The sequence below is a fragment of the Arachis hypogaea genome, chromosome 2 (genome assembly GCF_003086295.3).
Source record: "Arachis hypogaea cultivar Tifrunner chromosome 2, arahy.Tifrunner.gnm2.J5K5, whole genome shotgun sequence".
In the NCBI taxonomy this organism is placed as follows: domain Eukaryota; kingdom Viridiplantae; phylum Streptophyta; class Magnoliopsida; order Fabales; family Fabaceae; genus Arachis; species Arachis hypogaea.
In genome coordinates, this window is record NC_092037.1 from 4,530,583 (window position 1) to 4,544,338 (window position 13,756).

At 38.4% G+C, this 13,756-nt stretch overlaps 1 protein-coding gene across 1 annotated transcript; it reads left to right on the plus strand.

Annotated features, from left to right (window-relative positions):
• The first annotated feature begins 6,956 nt into the window (after positions 1 to 6,956).
• On the plus strand, positions 6,957 to 9,874 carry LOC112733968 (uncharacterized). The gene is made up of 3 exons (XM_025783116.3): positions 6,957 to 8,112; positions 8,201 to 9,223; positions 9,321 to 9,874. The coding sequence occupies exons 1-3, from the start codon at positions 7,417 to 7,419 to the stop codon at positions 9,693 to 9,695; spliced, it is 2,094 nt and encodes a 697-aa protein (XP_025638901.1). The 5' UTR covers positions 6,957 to 7,416; the 3' UTR covers positions 9,696 to 9,874.
• Positions 9,875 to 13,756: the final 3,882 nt, after the last annotated feature.

Below are 13,756 nucleotides of genomic sequence, written 5' to 3' on the forward strand. Positions count from 1 at the left end.
TGGGTAGGGCAATCAAGACAAAGAAACGGAATCCCCGTTACATCGGTCCATTCGAAATTTTGAAGAGGATTGGACCAATAGCCTATAGAATTGCTTTACCGCCGCATCTTTTGAACCTGCACGACGTGTTTCACGTGTCACAGCTTTGGAAGTATACTCCTGATGTAAGTCATATTCTGGAACCTGAATTGGTTCAAGTAAGGGAAGATCTGACCCTTCCAGTAATCCTGGTTAGAATTGACGACACCAGCATCAAACGATCGCGAGAAAAGGAAGTATCATTGGTAAAAGTAGCTTGGAGTCGGGCTGGTATCAAAGAGCATACTTGGGAGCTCGAATCGGATATCCAGAAGGATTACCCACACCTCTTTCACGTAACTAAATCTGAATTTTGAGGGCGAAATTCTTTATTAGGTGAGTAGGATGTAAACCACGTAAAATTAGCGAATAATTAGTCAATAAATTAACTTTTAATAAAAGAAATTAGAAATGTGATTTTTTTTAGTTTAGTAAGATAGAGATAATTAAAATAAGAATTTTGACACTAATTTCAAAGAATTTGGCCCAATATTGGGCCAAACGGATCGAACTGGTCGAACTGGGCCCAAGGGCCCAACCTAACCCATGAACAAAATGAGCTTCAACTCATTTCTTTCCTTCCATTCACCATTCACGTTCCCAAAACACAAGGGAAGAGAGGAGAAGGTTCGAACCCTTGGTTCCACTTCAAATTACCATAACTTCTCACTCCGAGTTCTGATCGCTGCACCGTTTACAGTCACGCGTCCGCAGCGTCGAGCTCTACAAAGCCTGATGTATAATTTGGTAAGGAACTTTCAATTTTTTTCTCAACCTCACTTTCCCCAAATTTTCTAAATTAAATAGAGAGGTGTTGAGATTTTGGTTCTTTGATGTTATAGGGTTCGATTAGCTCCAGAGAAACGCTCACTCTTGCTTCTTTGACGCTTGGGTAACGTGAGAATCCTAGAACTCTAGCTAATTCCTTGATTTAATGTGTTGGGTATTGAATTTTGGGTATGTATATGTGATTATGTGTATTAGGTGTGAAAATATGTAAATTGGAAGCTTGGTTTGGATCTTGGTTGCGGAATTTTGGAGTTGAAGGCTTGCAATCTTACCTAAGTGAGTTGTCTTGGGTTATACGAGGAAATCGGCCAAGGTATGGTTTAGGTTTCTCGTATTTAATATATAATGTCTTGTGAAAACTCAGGCTAGGTGACCATAGGATAGGAATGAATGTATGAGTATGTTAATTGTTTAGTTCCTTGATGATAATTGTGAATTGGGTTGAGTGGTGGTTGTTGTTTGGTATTGGTAATGGAAATAGGATGTTAAATAATGCTTTAATGATGATTAACAAGTTGATAATAATGAGTATGTATAGATGATGGTTTGTTGATGATCTTGTTGATATAAGTGTGAAATTTATGTATGAAGATTGTTTAAAATTGAGGTATGGTGGGTGATTGGTGCGCGAAATTGTGATCAATACTTTTCACAACTCAAATAATCCCTAGTAATGGCCCCAAAAACTTGGTGCTCAATACCATGGCATAAACACAACTTCGCACAACTAACCAGCAAGTGTACTGGGTCGTCCAAGTAATAAACCTTACGCGAGTAAGGGTCGATCCCACAGAGATTGTTGGTATGAAGCAAGCTATGGTCACCTTGTAAATCTTAGTCAGGCAGACTCAAATGGGTATAGTGATAAACGCATAAAACATAAAGATAAAGATAGAGATACTTATGTAATTCATTGGTAGGAACTTCAGATAAGCGTATGAAGATGCCTTCCCTTCCGTCTCTCTGCTTTCCTACTGTCTTCATCCAATCCTTCTTACTCCTTTCCATGGCAAGCTTAAGCAAGGGTTTCACCGTTGTCAGTGGCTACCTCCCATCCTCTCAGTGGAAATGTTCAACGCACCCTGTCACGGCACGGCTATCCATCTGTCGGTTCTCGATCAGGCCGGAATAGAATCCAGTGATTCTTTTGCATCTGTCACTAACGCCTCGCCCTCAGGAGTTTGAAGCACGTCACAGTCATTCAATCATTGAATCCTACTCAGAATACCACAGACAAGGTTAGACCTTCTGGATTCTCTTGAATGCCGCCATCAGTTCTAGCCTATACCACGAAGACTCTGATCTCACGGAATGGCTGGCTCGTTTGTCAGACGAGCGCTCAGTTGTCAGGCGATCAACCATGCATCGTGTATCAGGAATCCAAGAGATATTCACCCAATCGAAGGTAGAACGGAGGTGGTTGTCAGTCACACGTTCATAGGTGAGAATGATGATGAGTGTCACGGATCATCACATTCATCAAGTTGAAGAACAAGTGATATCTTAGAACAAGAACAAGCGAAATTGAATAGAAGAACAATAGTAATTGCATTAATACTCGAGGTACAGCAGAGCTCCACACCTTAATCTATAGTGTGTAGAAACTCCACCGTTGAAAATACATAAGAACAAGGTCTAGGCATGGCCAAATGGCCAGCCTCCCAATGATCTAAGATAGCATCAGAACAAAGATAACTACCCCCGATATATGATCTAAGAACTGGATGTCCAAAGATGAAAATACAATAGTAAAAGGTCCTACTTATAGAAAACTAGTAGCCTAAGGTTTACAGAGATGAGTAAATGACATAAAAATCCACTTCCGGACCCACTTGGTGTGTGCTTGGGCTGAGCAATAAAGCATTTTCGTGTAGAGACTCTTCTTGGAGTTAAACGCCAGCTTTGGTGCCAGTTTGGGCGTTTAACTCCCATTCTTGTGCCAGTTCCGGCGTTTAACGCTGGAATTCCTGAGGGTGATTTTGAACGCCGGTTTGGGCCATCAAATCTTGGGCAAAGTATGGACTATCATATATTTCTGGAAAGCCCAGGATGTCTACTTTCCAACGCCGTTGAGAGCGTGCCAATTGGGCTTCTGTAGCTCTAGAAAATCCACTTCGAGTGCAGGGAGGTCAGAATCCAACAGCATCTGCAGTCTTTTTTAGTCTCTGAATCAGATTTTTGCTCAGGTCCCTCAATTTCAGCCAGAAAATACCTGAAATCACAGAAAAACACACAAACTCATAGTAAAGTCCAGAAAAGTGAATTTTAACTAAAAACTAATAAAAATATACTAAAAACTAACTAGATCATACTAAAAACATACTAAAAACAATGCCAAAAAGCGTACAAATTATCCGCTCATCAGTGATCGAAGGATGTTGAATGGTGTTGCTATAATATTGTATATGTTGGTGCTGGTTTTGAGTATAGGAACTTGATTTTGAATGGTGAATTAATGAAAATAGAGGTTTGAGGATTTTTGTAAAAATTTGATTTTTGGCCGAATTTCGGCGAGCCATAACTCGGCTTCCGGACCCCCAAACTCTTTCAAATTTTTTTCATATGAAAATTGGGTCCGTTAAGTTTACACTGTTCAAAGAACAGATGAAAATGTTTTGAAACCAAGAAATTATGCGCGTCGAAAGTTCGGTGTGCAAAGTTGAAAATTTGACGTTAACAGCTTTTTAGCTTCCCACATTATCTGCGTACGCATGCCCCTGTATATGCGGCTATGCATTTCTGTTTGGCATACATACGTACGCGGGCAGGCTCCGCATACGCATCGTGGTCCAAAAAAGCCACTCGCGTACGCGGACAGGGGATGCGTATGCAAGCTAAAGGAAAATGCACGCCCAAGCATATGCGGGACCCTGTTTTCACCAAATGGGATTTTTTAGTGTTTTAAACATGATTTTAAACCTTTAAACCTCTGTTTTTATTCTTTTAGACCCTAGATATTAGTTTTATGTATAGTGAAGAGTTTAGCCTATAAAAAGAGGGCAACTTAGGGATGAAGTAAGATTGGAAAGTGATGAACTATGTATGAAGAGTGTGAATATATGAGATATATATGATGCCATGGCCATATTGAATGATTATGCAATGATATGAATACTTATGCGGCTTATGCATTCAATTTTGTCTGAGATACGAGTTTTCTTGGATAAATGACCATGGCTTGCCACGACGTGTTCCAGCTTGAGACTCGATACATTGTTGACCCTACATCGTAATGGTGGCCGGGCACTTATAAATCCCCGAGAAGGTTAACCCCAATTGAGCAAAATTATATATATATATGTATATACATATATATATGTATATACATATATATATGTATATACATATATATATATAATTTTGCTCAATTGGGGTTAACCTTCTCGGGGATTTATAAGTGCCCGGCCACCATTACGATGTAGGGTCAACAATTGAGAAGAAAAAAAGCTATGCATAAACTCTTGGGGATGCGCGACGGGGGATAGTCCAGGGTTTAGCAACAAGACTTGTCGAGTTGCCTTGATAACCAACAGATGAGACTCATCAGCCATAGGACAGGCATACATCATATGCATATTGTTTTCTTTGTTTGATTATGCTTTAATTGGGAATGCGTATGTGATTTTTATATGTCTAATTTAATTTTATATGTGCTATCTGCATTACTTGTACTCTATCTGTGTTTGCTATTGTTTGCTTGTTTGTCTGTGTGGTTTCACCGGAGTTGGAGGATTGGAGGAAAGGCGGAGGATTTGAAGGTTTTTAGTTAGGTTTTGATTAAGTTAGAACCCTAGAGGACCACCCGTTTATGGTTTCTGTTTTAGTTCCTTAAGATTTATAATTTGAGTGTCATTATTCTAGGATTGCCACTGGCTTTCCCGGGACATTATATCTTATGTACATGGCACCTTTACCATGCTGAGAACCCCCGGTTCTCATTCCATACGAATATTCTGTGTTTTCAGATGTAGGTTGAGAGGCACCTCACTAGGCGTCTGGAGTTTTGCAGCGAAGTGGATCTTTTGGGACTTTATTTTGTGTATTGTTTATATATTATCATATGTATAGAACTCGCTTATTGGCTTGTTTTACTTTTGTACCTCTTAGAGGTGTATGGAAAATGATAATATATATATATATATATATATATATATATATATATATATATATATATATATATTCTCCAGCCAACCTTAGCTTCGCAAGCTGGGTTAGGAGCTTGTTATTTTGTACTCTTGACCCTCTATTCTCATTTTCTGTATCTTTATATTTGTGAACTTTAGCTTTCTTCGTACGCAAGTCACGTTATTGCGCTTTTCAGTTTTGCGATTTTTTTTACCTATCCTTCAAGGCTACTCATATATTATATTCTTTCAATTATCGTGTGTGTGTGTGTGTGTTACAAAGTTTTGCCTAAGGCTAAGGCGAACTATAACCAATTTCATGTTCCCCCTAATACAAAAAAAAGATTCGAAAAAAAATAAAGATAGATTAATTTTTTTCTGTAATTAATAGTTGTGTTTATTTTATTTCAAAAAGAAAAATCTATTCTATTATGACTATAATATGGTAGTTATGGTGTTTCAAAAAATGTTGCTAAAGTTAAAGTAGCGTTTCTTTATTGTTAAATAACGCTTTTTAAAAAGTATTACTTAAAAAATGTTATCAAAATCATAATTGTAAAAATCGGACCAAAATACTAGTGAACCAGACCTCTAACCAGTTTGGTTCGACTTTAGGACCATTCCCGCTTAAAAACTAGTCAAATCCGGTCCATTCGAGTCACACAGTGCATGTTCCAAAGCTTCACAAATCCACCATATTCCAGCACAGAAAGTTTCATAGAAATTTCCAAAATTGAAGAAAGGAAAGCTCGACCCAAGTTCTCCAATCTACAAGTATCTACTTTGCCGAGTAAAAGATTACTTGTTCTTCAAGTTGGTCTCTGAATTTTTTTTTAATCAAATTCGTCCTTTAAAGGTTTTAAATTAGTCATGTTAGTCCTTCCGTCACTTTCTTTGTTGATGATGTCAAAATTTGCTAATGCGGTACGTTACGTGACTCCACAACACACACCTAAGGGTCTTAATTGACTATTAACATAATAAGTTTAAGAAGTTAGATTAAATCAAAACCTTATTGGGGGAAGAACTTGAGGCATTGGAATCTCTCAATTTGGGATTAATTTGATCTAATTTAATAAACTAATCATGTTAATAGTTAATTAGAACTACTAGTTGTGTGTTGTGATGTTACTTAATGTACCACATCAACAAACTCTGACACCGTTATCAATGGAAGTGACGAAAGGACTAACATGACCAATTTAAAATCTTTAAAAGACGAATTTAATTAAAAAAATCTTTCGAGAACCAATTTAAAGAACGAGTGATCTTTCAAGGACTAATTTAACAATTTACTCCTACTTGCCACTAGATTGTGCTGCTCTTTAATAACATATATGCAAAATCGTACAACTAAATTATTTTTTTATTCTTTTAACTTAATACTTACTTATTTTTATTAAATATCTACACTAATTAATTTGATGGCTATTTTCATGTTAGTTCTTTTTAGAAATTAAGATTTAATTATTGTTACGGTGTTAGTAAAGATATGTATTTAAATTTTAATTTTAAGTTTTGACTATTTTATATTTTTTATTTATGTGAGATTGGACTAATGGTTCAATTTATGATCTACCAGTTGAACCAATAACCTAATAATCTAATAGTATGATCGATTTGGTTTTTAAAACTCTGACAAAAATATAAAAAAAAAAGGTGCGACTTTAATTTTAATAATACTTTTATAACCAACATAGTCATCATAGCATAGACATATTAAAATCTACCATATATAAATTCAAATATATGCATTAGCTTTTTATTTTCTTTTTTGAATTAGATGTTGAAATGTTGTTCGTTGATACTAGATTCTGTTTGTGAATATATTCCTTCTTATACTTTACCAATTTGGTTGCTCGTGATCTGGTAGCAATTGTTAGTTTTTGTTGCATATTGATTGGATAGAACGAATCAAACTTTGTTTGGGAGATATGGCACTAAGGAGAATGGTCGTTGTTTTTCAAATAAAATAGTTATGAAGTTATTATGAAACAGTGACAAGATATCGTCTCTCCCTCTTTCTCTGCTTGGTCCTTATGCTTGAATATATAAGGATAAAAAAAATTATTTATATTAAAATATGTTTATATTTTTGAATATTTAAATATATAAAATTAGGAATAAGTTTTTGTGTTTGGGCCTCAAAGACTTTTTTTATGTTTCTAGTGGATTACACTTTTGTTGAGCCGTTTTTGGTGATAATTTGTTGTTGGACAACTTAAAAAGAAAAACAAGGGTCTGACCAAAAACACAAAAGAGGAAAAAGGGCGAAAAAAGAAGAGGAAAGTGGAAAAGGTAGAAAAACCTAGAATAGGTTAAACCGTTAAAAGGGGAATGAGAGTGTGCGGATTTTACAAATCCAATTCCGTTTTTGATCGATTTTCTGATTCCTAATCTTACCCTATCCTGATTCGCCGTCGCCATGAGCAACGATAACCCGAGGTTGTTGAACCCGAACCCGAATCCAGAAAGGGTGCTGGCAATCCCAGTGAAGAAGAGTAATCCGGTGGAGCTGTACCGGCCGTTACGTAAGTTGGTAGAAACAAAATACTCAGAGAGCGATGCACAGAAAGTTGAAAGCGTTCTGGAAACCCTAAACAAATGCCGCAGCGACATGGTGGAGCGAGGGGACCTCTCCCTTCCCGAGCTCCGTGACTGCCTCATCCACTACTTCAAATGCCTCTGCATGGTTGAGCCACTCTTCACCGCTATCTCCTCCGATTCCGAACTTATCAACTTTGTCTGGTACGACGCCTTCTACTCTGAGCATAACAATGGAGTCAGCTCGCAGCACAACAGCATCCAATTGGAATTGGCTGCTGTTGTCTTCAACCTTGGCGCCGTATGCAGCCAGATTGGGGCCTCTTACGACCGCACCACCGCCCTTGGTCTTCACCTTGCAATGGACGCCTTCAATGCCGCCGCCAGATTCTTCTTGAAACTCTGGAAGGATCTCACCAAGGACGTCTCCGCCACCCTCGACTTGACTCTCCTCTTCGCCGAGAGTCTTCACTGCCTCTTCTCCGCTCAGGCTTTGGAGCTCAAATCACAGCAACAACTCAAAGACAACAGCAGTTCGGCTTTCCAAAAATATAGATGTGCCGTTTCGTTTAAATCGGTCAGTTTTGCCCCTAGACTGATTTACATTTTTATTTTTATTTTAGAGTTTCAATATGATGATGATGATGATGATGATGATGATGTAGGCTTCTGAGCATTATCAGAGAGCGTATGATCTGATAGTAGGTGATTCGGTTGCAACCGAGCATATCCACAAATTTGACCAAACCTGGATAACTCATCTTCGTCAGAAGAAGGAATTCTTTCAAGTGGAGGCACGTCAGAGGCTATCATCCGTCCAACCCAAATCCCGGCCACGTAAATCATTTTCATCTATCTGTGCTCTTGATCATGATGCTGAATCTGTCACTGAAAAATTAGTTAGAGGAATTTGTTGGCGTGTGGACCAGTGGATGCCCAAGCTAGAAGGAGTATACCTTGACCTCGTCCTTTCCCAGGACAGCCCTTTCAAGATTATGGATGGTGGAAAGCTGGTGGCTAACCCATGGGACATGCCTCCTCCTTATCCAACAAATTTTTCAATCCCCTCATCTTCGTCTTCGTCACATATTCTGGCATTGCCTTTGAAGAAGAGTGAGCCCTTGGACCTCTACGAGTCCTTGCGCAATTGCTTCGTCCTCAAATACTCTGAGAGTGTGGCAAAGAGAGTAGAAGGCCTTCTCGAAATGCTAAACAAATTGCGTAGTGAAATGCTGCGTGATGACCTCTCTCTACCCTTGCGCCGTGACTGCCTCATCCGCTATTACAAATGCCTTTGCATGATTGAGCCTTTGTTCCCCATGACTTCCTCATCCAACCCACCTATCTTTGTTTGGTACAATGCCTTCAACCCACAAGAGAAATCTTCTCAGCACAACATCCATTTGGAGAAGGCCTCTGTTCTCTTCAACCTGGGAGCCCTCGGCTCCCACATTGCTCTCTCCTGCGATCTCACCACCATCCAAGGCCAGCGCATTGCCATAGACGCCTTACATGATGCTTCATATTGGTTCTTAATACTAACGCATGAGGCTGAGAAGGCATCTGCCACCATTGACTTGTCAATAAGCTGCACCCAGATGCTGCGCGAGATAATAACCGCGCAGGTTGCTGACTTGGAATGCAATTTTCCTCATCCCCGTTATGTATCAGTTTCTGCTGGATGTCCTGTATGAATCCTCATCTACCTTTTCGGTTGATCTTCTCTTAGCGCGTTTGATTTTTGTCAATCTTGATTTGTTGAATTGTTTGATTGGGATAATGTAGGTTTCTGTGCTTTATCGGAAAGCTTTTGAAATGTCGACATTCGGGCCTTTAGCTGAGACTCGTGTTCAATCCTTGATACCTCAACATCTTGTGTCGATTATCAGAACCTGCCTTATTGAATTTGCTCCTAGTGATGTCACTGAACAATTTCTTACAGGGTATTGGAAGGCTGCACAATTTCTTACAGGGTATTGTAAGGGTCAAGCCGTGCTTCCAGTGGGATGTCAACCACCATGCTTGGACCTTCTCTCCAAGGCTGGCCCTGTCATGATTAAGGATGGACATCTTGTGGCCAACCTTAGTGGCAGTGACATTCGCATTGGAGGAGATCAGCTCCCAGGAGACCACAGTAACATGGCTATAGACCAAAACTGAACAAGCTTTAGGAATTACCTGTTTATTTTCATTTTTAAATTGGATATTGGAATTTTGTTTGTTGATGCTAGACGCCTAGAACTATTTTTGTGAATATATTATCCTCGTAATTTTGTTTGTTGATGTGTGAATACTGAATATATTCCTTCTTATTCCTCACTAATTTGTAGTGATTTGTATGCCTCTGATCTCGTAGCCTTTATTCGATATTGTTGCATATTGGTAGATAGAAGGTATCAATTTTGTGACATGTGGTAGTAAAGGGAGTGATTTATTCTTTTCTTTTATTTTAGAGATATAACAGATAGAATAATGTATATATTTTGCTTGGTTCTCCACGAATTTTGAATCAAATACATTGGTCATAATAACTTTTTATTATTTCAAAAAATTTTTATAATTATTCTTGTCAGACAAATTTATCTTTCCATTACTTTTAATAAAGTCTTTGAAAACCAGTGTTTCCTTTGAACCAAAATTTGGTTGATTATTCTTTCCTAAATATGCAAGCAATTCCGTCTCGTTATCTTGTTTTTTAAATAAAACAGTTGTGAAATTACTGTGAACAGGACAAGGAATAGTCTCACCCTTTTTCTAATTTATTTTCTATTTTTTCTTTTGGAAAATAGCAGATTAGGTATTTTTTTGCTTGCAATGTGGAAGAGAATACATTTGTGTGGTTTTATTCTTTATTATAACAAATTTCCTCGTGTTCTTGTTTGAGAATTGAGATCAATTAATCAGTTTTGTTCAAAAATATTGCTTCTTGTTATTCAAATCCTTAAAAATTTATTGTTTGTATCTACACAATTTTTCTGATGTGCTGCTACCCGATCCATTGATGAGTTCTGCATTGTTTATTGTGGTTTTCTTACCTAACCAGGTTGAAGGTTCACTGGTCATTTTGTATTGTTAGTAAACTAGTCATGATTAAATTAATTTGATGTCATCTTGTAAAGTCATTTCTTTTCTGTGATATCTATTTGTAGAAGAACCTGGGTAGTCCCAAATTCAAAGTAAAAAAACAAAAAAGAAAGGAATTTCTTCTTTGGTATTAAATGATTTTCTTACTTTTTTTTTTCTATATGTACAAAATCCAATCTTATTGTGGGTGGGATGCACATAATTTATTCTATTTTTTGGGATTTCCCACTTAGTCTTTCCAATTGTATTTTGTAAAGCAAAACTCTACCAGTGTCAACATTTGTTCTATGAAGGAATTACTAGGGGCAGCAATTGCCATTCTCTGGATGACGATGAGATTAACAATGATATTGATGGATCAAGATTAGTCAATTCAAACTTTTTTGGGCTTTAATTCACTTCAGTAAATTGTTCGGTTCATGGTTTACACTCTCAATTTATAAAATATAATTGAACTAAGAATCTCTTTTGTTGGCTCCTCGTTAGAGTAGTTATTAACTATAATATCTTTTTCATTTTTAGCCTTCTTATTATTCATTATCTGCAACCTTGTATAAAAATTCATTATGTTTTTCTTTGTAATTCTATTTTATAGATCCTTGTTTTATTCTAAATGGTTAATTATCAAATCTAATGTCTATTTTTATAAATAAATAAATGACCCCTTAAATGTACCCAACTCATTCTTTAGCAAGCATGTATAATAGAAGGTGAATTTGGTAATATTCTAGATAAATAAATAAAATAAGTCAATTTGATTAGATTTTAGGAATAAGTATTGTTTTGGTCCCTAACGTTGAGGGTTAGAATCGAAACCGTCCCCAACGTAATTTTTGACTTAAAATCATTTTTAACGTTTTTTTTGTATTTAAATCGTCATTTTTAATAAAAATTTTAATTTTATTCCTAAAATATCCCTACTATAATAAAAAAAATTAAAAAAAGAAAAGAATGCGTTTGGGGGGGGGGGACGCGTTTTGGGGTGGGGTGGGGGGCCAAAAGGAAATGCAAAGGGGAAAGGAAGAGGGGGATGGGAAAAGGAAGGGGGGAGGGGACGGCGCCGGCGAAGCTTGGAGCTGCTGTCGCCGTCGCCGAAAGAAAGAAGAAAAGAGAGGGGCTCCGACGGGGGAGAAAAGAAGAGGGGAGAGGGAGCGCCGGTGGAGGGGAGGACCGTTCATGCATGCTTCTGCCGCCGTGGAGTGCGTCGAAAAAGGATCTCGACGCGAGGAGAGGAAGGCGGCGCGCAAAGGAGAGAGAGAGGGATCTGAGGCTGAGATGGTCCGCGCACACTCCGTCACTAGTCCGCGGGTGATGGATGGCCGAGGAGAGAGAGGGATCCGAGGGTGGAGTGCGTCGCCGGTCCTTGCACGCTCCGTCGCCGCCGCTGGTGGCCAAGCGCCGGTGGTTCTACATTTGCTTCTTCTTCTGAATCTGCTTCTTCTTCTGCATCTGCTTCGGCTTGAGTTTCTGCTTCTGCTTCTGTGACTGTCTCTACTTCTGATTTTGATTTGTTGCTTTCTGATTTTATTGTTGTTGTGTGTTGATTTGGTTGTTGAATTTGGGTTGATTTGTTGAATTTTTTATTCCTGGATTTGTTGAATTTGTATTAATTTTGTTGATGTTGTTTCTCTTGGTGGTGAAGGTAAATGTGCTGGTGGTGGTAGTGGAGGTAAATGTTCTGCTGGTAGTGGAGGGAATTTTTGTCCAGTAAAAGTTAAAGGGATGATTTTAATACAAAAAAAACGTTAAGGATGATTTTAAGTCAAAAATTACGTTGGGACGGTTTCGAGAAATAAAGACAATGCCACCACACCAAAGTAACGAGAAAACTCATAATATATAACTCAAAATCTCATGCATTTTATTACTTTTTTTCACATAAAACTTTAATTAAGCTCAGTGAGCAATACATGAGACATCTTTCAAAGGTAAACATAGGGTGCTAAAATAACAACTAACTAGAAAGTAAGGAAATTCTACTAGTGATCATGCAACTCAGAAATAGAAAACAGAAAATAGAATGAAATATTAGAGAAAAGGAATAATATAAGGGAAAGGATAGTGAAACTCAACCACCTAAGTCATGGTGGTCGTTGCTCCCTTCGGGGAGTCCTTTCTGGCGCTTCAACTCTTCCAATTCACGCCCCTGCTTCTGCTGTTCCTCTGTCAGCTTATAGAGTATGGTGGACTGGCTCTTGTGCTCCTGTTTCAGCTGATCCATAGTGGATATCAATTGTCCGATGGATACTGCCAACTGAGTCTAGTACTCACGTGGAGGGAGATCCTGTCCCTGAGGCCATTCAGGTTGCTTCCCAAGAAAGAGTTTGATCCGAGAATTGAATAGTAAAACCTTCTGGCCAAGCTCAAATACTTTTAAAGATATCTTCCTATCATGCCACTTTTTGGCCCTTTCCTTGTAGAGCTTTGCATTCTCATAGGCAGAGTGTCGGAACTCATCGAGCTCATTCAGCTGGAGCAACCATTTCTCTCCTGCAGCTTTGGCATCAAAGTTCAGGAACTTTGTTGCCCAATATGCTCTGTGCTCCAACTCCACTAGCAAATGACAAGCCTTACCATAGACTAATTGGTACGGAGACATTCCAACAGGGGGTCTTGAAGGCTGTCCTGTATGCTCAGAGAGCACCATTAATTTTCCTTGTTCAGTCCTTTCTTGAGGTACTCACTGTCTTCTCTAGGATCCTCTTGAGTTCCCTGTTTGAGACCTTAGCCTGTCCACTTGTATGTGGGTGATAAGATGTTGCTATCTTGTGACGGATTCCATATCTTTCCAGATGTGAGTCCAGTTGTTTATTGCATAAGTGACTGCCTCCATCACTTAATTAGTGTCCTTAGGACACCAAACCTGCCGAAAATATATCTTTGCAAGAAGTTCAGCACGACTTTAGTGTCATTAGTGGGTGATGTTATTGCCTCCACCCATTTGGACACATAATCCACTGCCACCAAGATGTATGCATTTGAGTATGAGGGTGGAAAAGGTCACATGAAATCAATCCCCCATACATCAAACAACTCAATCTCCAAGATTTCTTGCTGTGGCATTTCATGATTGTGAGGAAGGTTTCCAGCTCTTTGACATTTGTCACAGTTTTTTACAAATTTTCGTAAATCTTTGA

Excerpts from the sequence above, each read along its gene's own strand:
- LOC112733968 (XM_025783116.3), top strand. The coding sequence starts at position 7,417 with ATGAGCAACGATAACCCGAGGTTGTTGAACCCGAACCCGAATCCAGAA. Across the intron at positions 8,113-8,200 it reads GTGCCGTTTCGTTTAAATCG|GCTTCTGAGCATTATCAGAG; the intron begins GTCAGTTTTGCC and ends ATGATGATGTAG. Across the intron at positions 9,224-9,320 it reads CAGTTTCTGCTGGATGTCCT|GTTTCTGTGCTTTATCGGAA; the intron begins GTATGAATCCTC and ends GGGATAATGTAG.